The 17835-nt window shown below is 40.9% G+C and overlaps 2 protein-coding genes across 5 annotated transcripts; one reads left to right on the forward strand and one right to left on the reverse strand.

Annotated features, from left to right (window-relative positions):
- Positions 1–1157: 1157 nt before the first annotated feature.
- On the reverse strand, positions 1158–10833 carry rnf180b (ring finger protein 180b). Of its 4 annotated transcripts, XM_069677253.1 has the most exons (9): positions 10754–10833; positions 8869–8966; positions 8384–8482; positions 6896–7654; positions 5435–5557; positions 5090–5309; positions 4367–4492; positions 3751–3981; positions 1158–1226 (listed from the first exon to the last, which is right to left on the reverse strand). In XM_069677253.1, the coding sequence occupies exons 2-8, from the start codon at positions 8923–8925 to the stop codon at positions 3785–3787; spliced, it is 1581 nt and encodes a 526-aa protein (XP_069533354.1). In that variant the 5' UTR covers positions 8926–8966; positions 10754–10833; the 3' UTR covers positions 1158–1226; positions 3751–3784. The 4 variants fall into 4 exon arrangements, with proteins under 4 accessions (XP_069533354.1, XP_069533357.1, XP_069533353.1 ...); XM_069677256.1 differs by lacking the exon at positions 1158–1226 and having other exon boundaries at positions 2811–3981; positions 8869–8944; XM_069677252.1 differs by lacking the exon at positions 1158–1226 and having other exon boundaries at positions 2811–3981.
- Positions 10834–12654: 1821 nt separating this feature from the next.
- On the forward strand, positions 12655–13933 carry htr1ab (5-hydroxytryptamine (serotonin) receptor 1A b). Its single transcript, XM_069677286.1, has one exon. It carries the CDS (start codon positions 12655–12657, stop codon positions 13903–13905), a length of 1251 nt encoding a protein of 416 aa, XP_069533387.1. The 3' UTR covers positions 13906–13933.
- Positions 13934–17835: the final 3902 nt, after the last annotated feature.

Consider the following 17835-nt stretch of genomic DNA (forward strand, 5'->3'; position numbering starts at 1 on the left):
TCCTGAAGGCCGAGAGGGAGGCTCCTCCGTCTTCCGCCGCGCGCTCACGTGTGAGGAGGATTCAGACGGAGCCAACAGCAAAACAAATCGTCACCCACCGACCGACAATTAACTGTTTAGGAGCAGCAGTGGTCCAGAAAACTATTACAACCACTTTAGTATGAATTTATATTATCCGACTGAATTATGGGGGAAATTTAAAGCGCCAGAAGGCAAATTTTATTGTATTTAAGGCATCATTAAACAAAATGAATTTGTGTTTACTGCAGGGGCAAGGATTTAACGTGACTAGTGTGCTTCTTTGAACTTATAATAAATACTGCATGCATTCCTTTGGCCACTAGGGGGCAAAACTTAAAACTAGCTGGCACGCATGAAACGCTGACATAATTACGGAGGCCCACAAGGGGCGCGAAACTTTATATATTATAAAAGATATATAAAATTATAATATTGAAAAGATGCAAATTCAAAAAACAAACACAAAAGTTGAAAAGAATTGCAATGACAGAAAAGTCCTGCCAATGAAAAAAACGTGCTGCAAAAGCACAAACACATGCAAATACATAAATGATGAAAAGTAAAAAAACTCGCAAACATACAAAACACTTATAGGCCTACATGTGCAAAAAAAGTCAAAATTTGAGTCCTTTTTTATGGAGGAAGGGTTTATCACTTTGTATCACTTTGTATCACTTACATTTAAAGTGCATTTCCTGTTAACGCATTTGTTTTGGCTTTTTGCAGCACCTTTTTTTGTTTGTTTTTTCCCATTTGCAGCGTGTACCTGTCGTTGCACTTGTACGGGACTTTTGCATTTGTTTTTGAATTTGCACCATTTATAAATCTGTAGCCTGCTTCTCCTGATGGAAATCATTTTGGGTGTTGCAGCATGTTGGCACTTATTGGCCACCGTACATTATGGCCCAATTCCAATCTCCACCCTTAAACCTAAACATTAAAACCTTAAGGAGAAATGGGACTCACCATTAGGACAACACACATCATATGATCCAGTATGTATTTGCACATGTGACATCACAGTGTTTTATGTCTATTCACCATACTTTGCTTTTTGTAGCACTATAAAATAATCACTCGGTCGGTAGAGCAGGCGCCCCGTGTACAGAGGCTACAGTCCTCTGCGATCATTTGTCTGCCGATCATTTGGTGCATGTCATCCCCCATTCTCTCCGCCCTACATTTCCTGCCTCTCTTCATCTAGCCTGTCAAATAAAAGCAAAAAGACATAAAAATAATCTTTAATAAAATAGTAATCACCTTAGGTCTGACTTTGGCACACAATATAATGTTTTTGAACAAATGAAGAAACGCTGTTGTTTTTCAGTATTTTGTGAACAAAATGACCCTAATCTTTCACACACAGAGAGAGAGAGAAACACAGTGAGAAGTCATTTTAAAAATGTACTGGAGAAAAAAAGGAAAAATATCATTTAGATTCAGGTTTTTATTCATAAACTATTTTCATACCAAAATGTTTCTGTTTTCCAAATATACACTTCAAACAGATGCAGTGGACTTCTTCTTGCTGTTAAATTCCCTCTCATCAAAATCAAAACACATAATAGGATCGCGACATTTGGCACAGCTTCAATAATACTTTTTTGGAAGACACTAAACACTTTTAACAATATTAATTCTTTTTTTTTTCTTCTGTAAGTCCTTTCTTTAAATAAAGAATCATAAGTATCAACTAAAAGCTCTGTTTTTTCTTTCTGGCTTCATACGAATGCCGTTTATTTTTAGCTTGAGAGATAAAACTGCTTGATTCCTTGATTACTAGTTGACTGAAGGCACAGACTAAGCAAAGGCACCACACTGAAATGGGTATGTGAATCCATTTGTAAAACTTTTCTACTACAGCAGTCTCATCTGGTTCCTGATCATCCCTCTGATCTGTACATAAACCAACATGTGCACGATGAAGCAAAACCTCAAATTTCACCACAAATCTTCAAAACGTCATTGATCACCACTCAACAAAAACACTAGACTTACTATACTAGACTAAACTTTGTCCTGTTACACTCGAGTAAAACTACAAGGGATCAATGACACAACGTCACAAAAAAATTCACCCTCATTTTTCAGTAAAACCCCAGTTTGTCTGCTACATCCTGCCTGTGACGCATTTAAAAAATAATCAAATATTTTAGGAAACAATAATTATTTTTGGTTTGATGAGAATCATCATCATCAATCTCATGTCTGTGCATTTAGTACTGAGCCAGTGTCAGGACGAGGTTAAACGGTAAAACTAAAAACAGGGGTAGCTGTTAGCCTGGCTTTGTAAAAGAAGGTTAAAAAAAAACCCTCGGCACTGCTACATCCAACTAACTTTACAGCTCTAAAAAAATAAGAGCCCACTCCAAGTGTTCCTTAAATCAGCATCTCTCTCTACATGTCATGGCCAACCCGATCCAGATGTGAACCCCATTAAAACCTCCTGAATGTGATCAAGAGGAAGATGGACACAAGCCATCGAACAAAGACGAGCTGCTCCAAGAGCGGCCTAACGTCACCCAGCAGCGCTGTGACAGACTGGTGGAGAGCATGCAGGGAGGTTATTCCACCAAATATTGATCTGTGAACTCTTCCTGAGTCAAAACATTAATATTCTGGTGTTTAAACATGAACATGAACTTGTTTTCTTTGCATTATTCGAGCTCTGAAAATTTTTTTTGCATCTTTTTATCCGAACCAGTCGTCATTTTCTGCAACTGAAAGACCTCAAAGAGAATATTTGATTTGGAAGTAGAGAGATGTTGTTTACAATAAAACACAAACACAAACCTTTAAATAGAAGAAAAAGAGAAAAACACATTTTTGCAGTGGTCTCTTGTTTTTTTCCGGAGCTGTATCTAACTTGTTTAATCTTTACATTAAATCTTATAAACAAGGCCACGCTAGCTGCTCTGGCGTTAGCGCTTCGTAAACGTTCAGACACAGAAGTGGTTTTATTTTCATTTCTTTTTCTGTGTTTAAAACACTTTCCTTGTTACTTAATTGTACCAAAAACAAAACTCTAAGCTTTTGATGAAGTCCTCCTGATGAGAATGAATGAAGAAAGGCAACTCTGCTTCAGGCAGTGTCAAAATCCTGTCCATTATTTCAGTATATCAGAACACCTCCCGGTGTATTATTGCACTCATATCATGGTTTATTGAAAGGTCCAGTGAGTAAGATGGGAGTATTATATTTGCTCATTGTTTTATCACCTGAAAATTAGAATTGTTGTGTTTTTGTTGCTGAGTGGGTCCAGCATGGTGCACAGTTATAATAATAATAACTTTATTTATTTAGCACCTTAAAAAACAAGAGTTTAAAAAGTGCTTTCTGTTTATGTGTTATGTTTTTATTGTAGTCCAGACTGGACAAACCTAACACTGGCTGAAAAGCATCCCTTGTGCAGCCACTGCAGCTTAAACCCGATTCGGGGTTTGGGCAGCGGTTTGTTGTTGGTTTTAATCTTTCAACCTTTCCGTTAGATACAACTAAATCGTCCAGACAGCTACTATAACACAAGCAAGAAAGAGGTTTAAATCATTTCACATATATTTATAAAGTTAGTTTTTAATAATTACTCTGAATTATTTTTAACTTTTCCAAACATTTTGGCAATTTTCAAACCTGCAAATATTTTGTTTCCTGCTCCTGAAATAACAGGTCCAACTTGTTAAACCACAAAAACACAGATGAACTCTCTCAAGGAAGAAAAGACAAATACACCTGCACTGCAAACTCTTCACTGCTCCTCAGGGTCTCAAAAGAAGAAGTAGTACATGAGGAAACCAAGCAGCAGCAAAACCAGGATCCAGTTGACCGAGTGGATGTAGACGATGACGAGGCCGATGTCAAAGAGCCAGCCGCGCATGTCTGTGAGGTCCAAAGCCCCCAGAGTGAAACCTCCTTGGACGAAGTGCCAGCGTCTCCCTTCCACCTCTGCATGTCTACGATCCCCTGAAGTCAGAGATAAAAGTACAAATTGTAATTAAAGGCAATTTTCGTGTTGTCTTATTGTTTGTAAAGCCCTAGGGTGGAGGGAACAGTCAGCTGCTGTAAAAATAAAGTTCATTATTACCACTAAATTGTAGGAAAAGTAGCAAAAAAATATCTGTTTTCTCACTAAACTTGTCAGGAGATTTAGAAAGGGTGAAAATGAGGTCAGTCATACAGACACATATATATTTCTTTACAAAATCTCAAGATAAACTGAACCATCTCTTTTCAGAAACAGCATCAATGTTACTCAGATTAGCCAGAGTTTTCAACATCAAAAGATTACGATCTAAATACTTAAAATATAAAAACAATAAAATATTCTAAAACAGATAAACTTTCTCACCCCAGAAGGTCCGGAAGCGTTTGCGACAGCTGGGCAGAGGCCATTTAGCACACGGAGCGCTCTGGAAGCTCTGCTTGCGGGAGTAGTACACTTTGGGGAAGAAGGTCTTCGCTGTTTGGTTCAGCTCTGAAGAGGAACAGGGACAAAACTTTCAGTCAGTATTTAATCAGTTTGTTGACAACAAAATTACTGTACGTCATTTCTATCAAGGGAATTAATGATAAACATGATGGTTTTTTTCCATCCCTTGATCTTCTATTTCTTTTAATTTTCTGTTTCTTCTTTTAAAATTGTTTTTGTATTTCTGTTTTTGCCTACAATGTATTGCAAGTATTTTCAAAACCTGATAATTTTACAACTTGTTTGTTTCATTTTGCTGCCTTTGTAAAGCACTCATTTTTTTGGCCTTTGGCTTTATTGGACAGGACAGTGGACAGAGCCTGACATTAGGGAAGAGAGAGTGGGGATGGCATGCAGCAACGGGCTGAGGGTCAGAGTCAAACCTGGGGCCGCTGCATCGAGGACTGTGAGGTGCTTACTGTACGTCACTGAAAGTACCTGATTGCTTTTTTTTTTACTAAATTGAAATGATCTCTTTCAAAAGCAATTTACCAAAAGAAACACTAATAAGCCGACTCTAAAATTATATCAGTTGGTGAATAATAAAAGCAGTTCACCATAATCTGAATAAAGCTACTGTCCATAAATAAATCTCCTTGTCACCTTTATGAAAGTTGGTCTGTGAGATGAGGGTGCGGCACAGTGGGCAGGGCGTGTTCGTCTGTCTGTTCTTGGCGATTGTGCGCAGACACTGCTCACAGAAGATGTGGCCGCAGGGCTGACAGCTGTGGGGGCTGAAGTAGACGTCGAGGCACACGGCACAGGTGAGGCCCTCTCTGTCCTCCTCCTCGCTGTCCAGCAGTGAACCACTCACAGTGTCAGCCTGGGAACACACACATTCAACAACCACATACATTTTATGTGATCTTCTTTTCTGTTCAGTGGTAGTAACTTTGAATTAAACCCTGCATACACCCACGATGTCAGAGTAAGATGTCAGTCTGTCACCTGCTCCTGCTGACTGTGCAGCCATCGCTCTCTCCTCCTCTGTTTCCTCCGGAGACTCTTCAGGCGGTTTTTCTCTCTTTTGCTCAGCCTGATCGAGTCAGGGGAGGCCATAAAAGCTCGAGGCTGAAAATGACACACATATTATCCCAATCATAGTCACTAATTCAACAGTGAGAAGATGAGAGAACGATTAAGGAGAATTCTGTTTATTTTGTTTGGTTTTTTATGTCCCATATTTTGGGGTCTTTAAGACTAATATGTTGGCTGCATGAGTGAGAGACCTTTTTCTGAAGGTAAGTTCCTTTTTCCAGGAAACGCTGTTGCATTTATTTTCTTCAAAGCCACCAGACTCCATTGACAAACACAATAATTTTACCCTGCAGAACAAGTGAGTTGCCGGTGTACTCCTGTCTAATCTTGAAGACTTTCATGTAAATAAATGTCTGTTAAGTCTCGATCTATCGCTGAATGAGGTAACACAACGGTGACTGAGCCTATGGCCCACTGATGAAAGCCTTTGTATTTGCAGTATTACGGACTGGGTGTCTGCGGCGACTTTCGTGGAAAGAATCACAAGCAGCGCCCAGTTAGTGACGCGTTTTCCATCAGCCAGCAGTGGTTGGTCTGCCAGAGAGGGAAGGCGGAGCTAAACGTGTGTTGTGAGTAAACAGTAATCTACTATGGCTGAACAAACAAAGAAAAGATGGATGACTACAGATACAACTTCAACAATACGTTAAAATCCAAAGAAAAAGAAACAAATTTGACGCTCAGATGAAGCAAACAGTCTGAAAAGGAAAGCGACCGTCAGCGAGGAAAATTAAGAGTTACAACCGGAGCCAACCGTGTACGTCACACATGCAACAGTGTCTGGATATCTGGGAAGTGTGCTCCTGCAATTACTGTTTATCGCCACAGGTGCCGTCAAAGAGAATGAAACTGAGATTTTGTGGTTAGCACTTTAATAACATGAAAATAATAACACTTAAAAGTACACATATTAAATACCTTGGAATAGTTGCTTTTAAACATATGTATTAGTAGCATACTGGCAATAATTACTAATCACTGCTTGTTGATAGTAAGTAAGAACTATGTTGTGCATACAATCTGCTTTGTGCTTTGCTCAGTACTTTGGTTCTTACACGGCACATACTGAGGAAAGCATATAAAGAACTTAAATTAACAAATTAATAACTTACTATCAACAACCAGTAATTAGAGGGTAACTGAACTATGACCAGAACTAAAACTTGAAACTTAGTTAATGACCTAGTAATTGTAGAATATAGTCATGCAGAATAAGACATCAGATAGTGCTATATAATGGCTTAAAGGGGGCCAGTGTGCAAGATGTATTCTTATAAGTAACTAGTTGAGGATGCATATGGTCACTTTAATATCAAAGGTTATCAAATAATACAAAACGGGAAATAAATAATTGATCTTCCAGCTACATACCACCACTTCCTGGTCCTGTTCTGCTACGCTGTCAGAGATGGATCTCCCTCTGAGGAACAGGGCTGCGTCAGAAACCTCCTCCTGGACCGTCATGGTCTCTGGAGAAGACTCGACGTCCTCCTCAGTTTGCAGCAGCTGCCGATCCAGAGGTGACCCTGTCCTTCCAGAAAAAAATGAATGGCAGGCGACAGCGTTGACAGAGGCTTCTCCATTAGAGTCAAACTGCTGACTCATTGGATACGAGACGGGTGACCGTGAAGACTCATCCATCTCTGCACTCATCATCTCCACAGCGGACTTGTGCAAAGGGCCAGCAGGGCAAAAACATGACGATGTGATGGCGGCATCGTCCTCCACACTGCACCGTCTCCTGTGAGAGATGCAGTACAGAGGACTGAAGGAAAAGGAGTGGGTGTTTTCACTGCCTGTCAGCGAGTTAGTGGCCACTGCAGGGCTGCTGTGCGACACGACCGCCGCACAGTTAAGCTGCAAACTCTCCAGTGCAGTCCTGCTCATTTCAGGCCTCTGCTCTCTGCTCTGAGCGACGTCAGTCAGCAGACCAGCGTGTCCCCTCTCAGGCCTCGTCCTCCGCGGCTGGACAATGAGGACGCAGTGTTTGTGGTCACGATCCACGCGGCTTTTGTTCAGGTGTACAGTAGCGTCCCGGCCACAGGGACACTCAATGCGGTTAATGAAGTTGAAGCCGCCCAAACGAGCTGAACAGTACTGGCAGTTCAGTTTTCCTACAGTCCACTGGGCCTACACAGAAAGAAACGTACTGGATTTATTGCAACAGTCATCATCACATGCACATGGTGAATTTCTTGCCCGTCTGCCAAGAAGTTAAAAAATAAATATTCTCAGTTTAATTTGATACTAAAGCAGAAATAAATAGTAAGTCCTCAAATTAAAAAACAGGGTTAAAAGATCTCATGTGGTGTTCTTCATGAGCTACAAGACATATCAGGGACAGCATAAGCAGTCATCTCCATGTCTGGGCCTGTCTGCTTTTAAACTGCAGTGTACCAAGGACAGGCTGAACAACACGTTTTCAGACTGGCAGGTTTGAGACGTCACAAACCTAAGGAGCCAATCCCGTTGATGGACGGGGGGGCGCTATGCATATCATTGTGTGCAACCTATGGCAACCACTTCGGCGATGCGTCAGCCAGCTGTAACTTTCATCGTAATTTTTGCAAACTTACTACTGAGTACTAACGTTAACGTAACTACTAATTACTACATTTCAAGCTTTGTTTTGTTTTCGGCTGTAAGAAGTAAGAAGTCGGGAATGGTTCATGAGGGAGAAGGAGGAGATGCCTTTTATGTCTTAAAACATGACTGGAGCTGCTCTTTAAACTTAGCTTTAATATAATAACATAAAATTTTTAACATCACAGTTTATACAAAACTAATTAAGAAAAAATTAAGAAACAAAAACAATCATTACATAATGAACACACTTTATTCCTTGGGTGACACACTTACCTGGTTAACTGAGGTCAGGATCCACTCTGGCAGCGTGTCAACGTTGACGTGCCAAATACTGCAAACAGCTGCTGAGCTTTCATCTGTGTCCTCATCCTGCTTCAACATAAGGACACACAAACAACCAGGACAGTTCACATCAGACCCTGATGAGCAAATGTGTTTTAATGACTGCGAAACAAACCCTGGTGTACATAAACAACTTTATTAACTATGAGCTTTTATATTAAACAACAATTTTTATTATCACATAAACATAAATTGTTGTGGGGATTAATTGATTATCATTTAGTCTACAGATTCCCACATCTGAATGTCTGAAACACTTTCAAAGATCATTTGTAATTCATTTCTTAGTGACTTGAAAAATCAATCAGAGTCAGCAATTCCTCACAAGTATAAATACTCAGTGAAGAAAAGACAATGCAGGTAAGAAGTTGGAGTTATCAGAAGACAGAACTCAAATTCACAAAAACTTCACCAACCACTGAAAGACAAGTTGCCTCGATGATGCCCTTCCGACACTTCTTGCAGCGGAGCATGGCTCTCTCTCTTCAGGCTCTGAAACAAGTTAGTAGCCCGGCTGTTGATGATGATGAAAGTCAAGACATGCAACAGAAACCAAACTTACACTGACACACACTCTGGATAACACTTACTTTTTCTTATTTAAGCTTCAGCTTTAGTTTGAATGCAGAGCTGACGGAAAACTAAAACACACAGTAAGTCAGGTGTAGGAGAAGCGGTTGCAGTGAGCCACTTATTTACAGAAGACGTAACCTGATGCTGTACCCTGTAGGAGGACATTATAATGATGCAGCTATTTTAGAGTCAACCTCTTTAGGGTTCAGAGGGGGAAATTATCTTGTTGAGTGAATGCAAATAAAGGAAATACTAGGGGTGTTACAGCACAGTCACAGAGTCCAGATACAGTTTAATACAGGATGTTTGATTTTGTGTGACTGCCTTTGTCGGTACGCCCTGTGTGACCAAAAATAGCTTATGTACATCTATTACCTGCACGAGCAGAGCAGAAATTCAAGAGAAAAAGATTTACCTCGATAAGTGTCAAACTGTGCCAACAGTAGATTTTGGATGTAGTAACTAATGCTATTAGGGATGCACGATATTATCAGCATGTTGTCGGTATCTGCAGATTATGGCTTGAAAATGACATATCGACATCGGCAGGTATGTCATTTTTCTGGCGATATTTTCCACAGATAAAACAACGCTTTAATTATGCCGAAATGCTCGTTGATTCCCTAAAAATGAAAAGAAAATGTTACATACAAATAAATACGACATTATCTAAGTTTAAGTAGTTCTTATATTGTTGAATGTGTACATTTAAAAAGCACTGTATTATTTTATTTCTGCATCTGCCAATGGGCCACTACAATAAGAGTAGGCATGATATCAGTTCCACTACAGGGGGACTTAATGTTCTCTGCAATTAGGTGGAAAAACATGTGCCTAATATATAGGTATCGAAATGGGCAATCTGCAAAAAAGGTTGGAAAATATGAGCACATCGGATATCGACAAAAAATCCAATACCGTGCATCCCTAAATGCTATAGATTGTTAATTACTGTGCATTTCTGAATACACCTTTAAAGACAATACAGGATTTAAGCATGTGGTAAACATCCGTCTGTTGTGTCTCCCTGTGTAAATTATCTCAAGTTATAGGTGAAGAATGTATGAGGTATACCTTTGAACAAGTGATCTTTAAACAGTCCTCTACTGGTATCAGGCCTCCAACAAGATTGTGTAAAGTGACTGCAGGGATTTGCTCCCATTCAGCCACAAGAAGAACATAAATTAGGTCGGTCAATGATCTTGGCTGATAAGGCCAGGACACTTCATCCCAGAGCTTCTGATGCCAGTCAAGTTCTTGCACACTTTCCTGAGATAATGCACTGGGAGGGTGCATTGTCATTTTGTAACAGCTAGATGAAATTGAAAATGACTAACGTCTAAATTCTTGTGTTATTCCGTTGCATAACCCCGGGTCTCACACCATGAAAAACAGCCCCAGACCAAAAGTATAAAGGCTGTCCACAATGTTTTTACCGGTATGTTTAATACCATGCACTAAAGCGAGTTGACACTTCGCTGTAAAGCAATGAATTGAACATAAAAATGTCGGTGTTGATCTATCTCTGTCACTCTGGTTGAACTACAACTGCTAGTTTATCAGTACTGTTTTTTCAGCATGAGCAGTTTGTAGCTAACAGTAGAGCTAACACGGGGGAAATGAAAACAAACGTCTAACAGGCTCTCTTGAGGCGTTTTCCATGAAATACAACACTCACTAGATTATGACATTCACGACATAACATTGTAATTGTGTAGACTCGCGTACCTGATAGCTGGGAAGACTGTTTGTGTCGTGATATCGAATATATCCTGTGCACAAATCAAAAAAGTTAAGCACCCTTCTCGTTTTAAGCAAGGCCGTGACGTCACATAAATTGGGACTCTACGGAAAGTCTAATAGGCCAAATATCCTCAGCCTTTGAGCTGCGGCCGATAGCGGCAGTTAGCTGAGCCAGAAAAAGCGATTACGGAAAATCCATCCATTTTCTTCCGCTTATTTCGGGCCGGGTCGCGGTGACATCGGAAGAGAAAAAAAGAAACCATATATACAGGGGAAAAAATCAGTTTAATTATATTAAAACAGGAGGCCAAAAATAATAGGCTACCATACTTTATTGACATAATCTGGTGTACCTTCCTGGTCTGACCTAAATAAATAATGGGGAAAAACACTTAATGTATCTATTTTTTTTTTTTTGCATAAATCTATTGATCTAAATTATGAAATATGTTAATCTTGAAATAATTAAATTAGGGTGTTGATTTATCCTTAAAATGTCGGTAAGATGTGCCTTCAGTTGCAAATGGAAAGATAAGACAAAACCTATTTATTCAAACTAAACTGCCAAGCGGGCAAAGTTAGCAAATAGCCTCAAGCACCGAGGTCCCCCACGTAGAAAATTGCCATATATGACGGATACATATATTGCAGAGAAAAGAAAAAATAAAACTGACAGTTACAGAGAACAGTAAAGGTTTGATTCTTTTTTTTCATATGACAATATTTTTCTAGTTTATAAAAAAAATCGTTGCTGTATATTCCTAACTATTTATTTCAGTATTATGATTATTTAGAAATTAAATTTCATCGATAATTAAACATCGCCGTCCTTCTTTTTTCCACTGTCAGTGTTAAAATGATTATTTTGAAATTGCTGTGAAAGTGGACCAACGCCAGGTGGCAGTGTCACACATGGCGCTCCCAGAGCGCTGACCCAGGTGCTGAAAACAGAAGACAATTAAGCCTCACTTCTGTCTACTGATTAATAGAAAGTTTACTGTAAGACCTTTTATTGTACTTTTAAATAAATAACGCGCAACATGAACTGTTGCTGCCTTTTACAGCTTTGATGTGACTTTTTCTTAGACTTCGACACCATTATCGTGAGTGTGCAATACAGCAAACAGTGTTAACTGTAACTGTTTCTACGAATAAGATACTGTCATTAGATTAGGTTAACTGCTCTAGCCTATTTTAATTCGATTTTACACTATAGCCCCTTGACTGTATGTAACGAGGAAAATGTCTCTGCTGTAATTTAAATACAGCAACTGCCTAAAACGTTAACATTGTATATTTTAATTACATTAAACATGATAATCATAATAAAATAAAATTTGTATACAGTTTCTTTTTTTGAATAAAATACAGGTATGTTCGCTGACATCAATAAATTACGACTCAAATAGTGCAATTTTAATATTTTTAAAGCTGCATTTCATACAGATAAATTGCTTTTCTCACCGAAAAGGAAAAAATCCACTTGTTTCAAGAAAGATTAGATAAGAATCGATTAGATTCTAGATTAGAATAATATCTGTAAATTAGTTTGACTGGCCATCTTCAGATAAATAATATAAAAAATATAACACGTTCGTTAATGTTTATTCAATTACTCCCACAGCTTCACCGCATAATCTGCCGATTAAACAGACAAACAGCCAGACTATGTTACATCCCCACTGACAAATGACGCATTTTCCATCACTGGTATAAATACGCGGCATCATTCGCCCTCAGCAGCCGACACTCGCAGTTCAGACCCTCTGCGCTGCGCTACACAGTCCAACAGTCCACTATGCGCTCTTCGAGGTGCGGCGGTGTGAGACGCACCGGGCTCTCCACAAAGTAACGGAAGCTCTCCAAACACTTCGAGTTTACCAACAATGGAGGGCACAAACAACACGACAGATTGGTTTCAGTTTCAAAACTATTCCATCAAAACCCTCGAACCTGAAGAAGAGGAGGTGAAGCTGAGTTACCAGTTGGTCACATCCTTCCTGCTCGGCGCGCTAATCCTGTGCGCAATTTTTGGGAACGCGTGCGTGGTCGCAGCTATCGCCTTGGAGCGCTCTCTCCAGAATGTTGCCAACTACCTGATCGGTTCTCTGGCTGTCACAGACCTGATGGTGTCCGTGCTGGTGCTGCCCATGGCGGCGCTTTATCAGGTCTTAAACCGGTGGACACTTGGGCAGATCCCGTGCGACATCTTCATCTCTCTGGATGTGTTGTGCTGCACGTCGTCTATCCTGCACCTATGCGCCATCGCCCTGGACAGATACTGGGCGATAACCGAACCCATCGAATACATGAAGAAGAGGACGCCGAGGAGAGCCGCGGTCCTCATCAGCGTCACCTGGCTTGTCGGATTCTCCATTTCAGTGCCACCGATGTTGATCATGCGCTCGCAGCCCAGCAGCATGGCAGAGGACAGGGCGAATCCCAAGCAATGTAAGATCAGACAAGACCCTTGGTACACAATATACTCAACCTTTGGGGCTTTTTACATCCCGTTGACTTTGATGCTGGTTTTATACGGGCGGATATTCAAAGCGGCCCGGTTCCGGATCAGGAGGACTGTGCGTAAAACGGAGAAAAAGAAAGTGACCGACTCTTGTTTGGCACTTTCTCCCGCCCTGTTCCACAAAAAGACTCCGGGAGACGCACAGGGTAAGTCCTGGAAAAGGAGCGTGGAGCCCCGGCCGCTGCCGAGCGTCAACGGCGCGGTGAAACACGCGGAGGACGGCGAGTCTCTGGAGATCATCGAAGTTCACAGCAACTCCAAAGGCAACCTGCCGCTGCCCAACACGCCGAGCTCGGTGCCGCTGTTCGAGAACAGGCACGAGAAGGCCACCGAGGCGAAGAGGAAGATCGCCCTGGCACGGGAGCGCAAGACGGTGAAGACTCTGGGCATCATCATGGGCACCTTCATCCTCTGCTGGCTGCCCTTCTTCATTGTCGCCCTGGTCATGCCTTTCTGCCAGGAGTCGTGCTACATGCCCCGCGCGCTGGAGGATGTCATTAACTGGTTGGGTTACTCCAACTCTTTACTGAACCCCATCATTTACGCGTACTTCAACAAAGACTTCCAGAGCGCCTTCAAGAAAATTATAAAGTGTCATTTCTGCAGACCTTAAAAATAATTATCCAAGTGAAAAATAGACACCTGAAACCTAAACAGCCTTTAAAAGTGGCACAAAAGATTGTTCTGCTATAGAATGACGCTGAACTGAAATGGATCATAATGATTTCTTTCGATCATCACCATCGGTACCAGTATTGAAATATTCCCTGACATGTCTGTAGCCTATGCATAGATAAAGCTGTGATCGTTCGACTGAAGCTCCGTGTTCCTCCTCCTGTTCTGTCATGTTCAATAAAGATATACTTTTTCAAAAAAATAAATCAGAAGTCATGATTTTCAGTCCAGTTTTAAGTCTGCACACTGAATGATTTCTAACAAAAGCAGTAGAATGGGAAAAGTGAATGCACACTTCAGAATATTACACATTACAAAATTAAAAAGTCAATTTTGAATCTAAAAAGTTGTCACAATATTCTGTTGCAGCTTCTCAAATGTGAGAATTTGCTGCTTTTCTTCTGCAGTTGTCCTAGTTTTTAGGACTGTCGGGCAGATGATTGATGTTTGACCTAAAAAATGCATAAATTAACATTTAACAATTAACATTAATATAATATCTATTGTGAAATCCTGTTGCTCACCATCACTACATCTATAGATCACCAGTTAAGGCGTGCATAGTTACTTAGTAGTAAGTTGTTCTTATACAAATAAAAAGCTTTGTTTGTAATGAAATTGCCAGATGCAAAATGTGCACTGTATAATAAACCAGTTCAATTGAATTGATCCTTAATTGATGTTTTATTAAGTGTGATCTAATCACAGAAAGTCATTCTGTCTTGATTATCTGTAAATGCTGAGCAGCAGGAAGTTCTTTGCATTGATTGATGCATTAGGTAAACATTACTCCAGTATACTGTATAAACCCTTGTTGTACAGTGATACCAATATTTGTTGAGCTCATCAGAGACGAGAATTTCTTCATTAATTTCTAAAGTTTTATATCTGAAACCATTAAATAATCAGATTTACAGATGGTAAAACACCATCAGTTACGTCATATTTCGCTCCATGCACACGTGCAAATGCTTCAATACTGCTTATGTGGCAATTAGGAAATCCAAAGTTAACGATCGAAGCCCCTTCTATCAGTTAGCTGAAGCTGTTATCCGGGACAGCGTCACTTATCTGTTCTCATTCAAAGACTGAAACGGGCCGTTTAACATCTGCACTGACAATGAAGAACAGCCAGCGACCACACACCCACTGTCTCGTCTCGAAATCATTTATTTTATGTGTATTGTTGTTATTGTTATGAGCTTCTTCTGGTCTGTTCTCCATGATTTTGTTTGTCTTTACTATTCATGGATTTGCATGGAAATGATGGCATCAAACATCTGTGCACTACTAATGCAGTGCCCTCGAGCAAGGCACACCATGAGACACATTTCCAGAGGAAGCTTTCAGACCAGCGTGGATCAGCAGCAGCAGATCATGAATCCCATGTGGCTCTATTACCTTAAACAACCTCTCCAACCCCACCGACCTCCTGGTGTGACATCTTTACAGACTCCTGACTTGCACATAAGCAGGATTTAATTTACATTTAAAGGAGATTTTAAAGATATCAAATATGTCAGGCTCAATTTTGGGATAATAGATCTCCGATGCAGAGTAAATGGATATTTAGATTGGATGGAAAGGTGCAGCCATAAAAACTGAGCCTTTGATTTGATTGTTTTCCCCTCTCTGTAAACATCTTTAAGCTTTTATGAAGATGAACTGAAACAGAATATTTTATGTGATCCTGTCAGGAAGAGTGGGAAAAGTTTTAATAACGTTAGAGATATTTAAACTTTGAATAAAGGGAAACATGTTTGTGGGTGAATATGCACTTAATATTATATATGTGAATTTAAAATCTGTCTCAGTTTGTCTTCAATCCCCTGCATCAGAAGAGACAGCATCCGACTGACATCGTCTTCAAACATCATCTGTCCCCTGAGCTCCTCCTGCACTCTGATCCTCTCTTTACATGCGTGTAGGGATCTGCTTTATCTCCGGACCGCCTGTGTAACAAAGAAAATCCTCATTATGGTTGCATAAAGAAATGCATTTCATCATGTCAGAGGCTGACACTGACAGGGAGAACGTCTTGAATGTTGCTGAAGTGCAAACAGACGGACTCACAGAGAGAGAGAATAAAAACGTCATCGCACACGAGCCGTCATAAAAAGGTTGCTGTGAAGTGGTTGGGTCGCCTCTTTTTGCGCCTCGCTGCCCTTTTCCTCCATCACTCGTCGCCTCATAACATATAAGTCCATCTTAAAAAGGCTGTGAAGGGCGCACACAGATGGATGTTGGAGAGGTGGTCGCCATAGCGACATATGGGGGATGCAAACTCCGGGGGCCGAAGGGGCAATTACCTGATCAAAGGCCTGCTGAGACAGAGGAGTACAGAGGTGTGTGTGAGGAGCCCACAGCTGGCAGCTCCCTCAGACAATAAGCAGGTGTACTTTTTATTCTTCTTTATTTTTTGGCTCACGGTGTCAGTGTCTGCTCAGTGACTAATCCTCTGTCACTCTGAGTGCCACAAACTTTCTCTTTTCAAAGTTCTCTCTCTTTGTTTCCCTTCAAGAATCGCTATGAGTTTATTGTAAGCTGCGACCTCCAGGGATGTAAAATAAGGCCAATGCAGGAGCGCCAACAACAGCCTTTTCTCTAATGGCCACTTGAGGCCGGCTCCAAAGTGAGTCAACACCTGTTAGGCCCCATATTCTCAATGCTCAACTTCACAGCAGAAATAAACATGGTTACAGACTCATACAAAGTTCAGCGGTGTGTGTGCTGCAGGTGTAGCCACTAAAAGTAAACAGCACGTCCGCTCTGTGAGCTGTCCGTTCATGTAGCCGAGGCAGCACCGGGACGGGGTGACTCTATTAATGGGAATACTCTCACTTATGAGCCACCGTGCGTAACAGAGCTGCTGACGTCACAGATGACGCCAGTAGGATGATCAAGGCTTCACAGGGTGGCTTATATGTGAGAGTAGTCCCGAGAGTTTTCGTGCTTGTTTTCAGTTTACATTCAGGTGACACACAGACTCTGCTGCACAGTCAGTTCTCTGTGTGCTCTGTTGAAGAGCTGCACTAATGTGATATCAGACTTTTCCTGTGGATTAGTCGTTAAAAATGAGAAACTGGGGCACTGGTTTGGCTTACCGGTTAAGTTGGTGGCCATGTACAGAGACTTCAGTCCTCTGCAGCGGCTCCGGGTTCAACTCCTGCCCTCGGCCCTTTGCCGTGTGTCATCTCCACTCTCTTCCCCTGTTTCCAACACTATCCACTGTCCTCTTAAAAAGGCACAAAAGGCCAAAAAATTATCTTTAAAATAAAAAAATTAGAAACAGGTGAGTTTTCGTTTTGCAATGAGCATCAAAAAAGTAATTCACTTAATTTGCTTTAATACTGCACGTCCTGCGATGTGAATATTGCACGTGCACACATCGCAAATTGCGGTTGTTAAACAATATATAGTGCAGCCCGAAATCAAGGTATGAAATCTAATCTAATCTAATCCAGATTAGACATAAAAGACAGCAAGTTAAGATAGCAAGCTTTTCAATGGCAGCGGGGATGAAAGAAGCTCTGGCACGTCTTCCTTTTGTTCTGAAACGGCGCCCAGAGGAAAGGAGATCAGTCTCTGCAAGAAGTGGGTGGTCAGGACAGTTAAGGAGTTGTTGAGCCTGCAGCTGGGCTTGCTGCACTCCCATCACCTCACTTCGACCAGTATAGCTAGCCTGTTTTTACTGGACATTGTGAGACAACCAAACCAAGCCACAATGCAATATGTGAGGAGAGATTCTCTAAAACTGATCAAACAAAGTCATTCAAACATTGCACACCTTGAAAGAGTTCATCTGTCTTAAAAAGTGCAGCCGCTGCTGGACCTTTTTACAAACAGCGTCAGTGTTGGGTTCAAAACT

This window comes from Semicossyphus pulcher, unplaced genomic scaffold (assembly GCF_022749685.1).
Source record: "Semicossyphus pulcher isolate SPU_LCO1_2020_fin unplaced genomic scaffold, fSemPul1.0.p SCAF_28, whole genome shotgun sequence".
Taxonomy (NCBI): domain Eukaryota; kingdom Metazoa; phylum Chordata; class Actinopteri; order Labriformes; family Labridae; genus Semicossyphus; species Semicossyphus pulcher.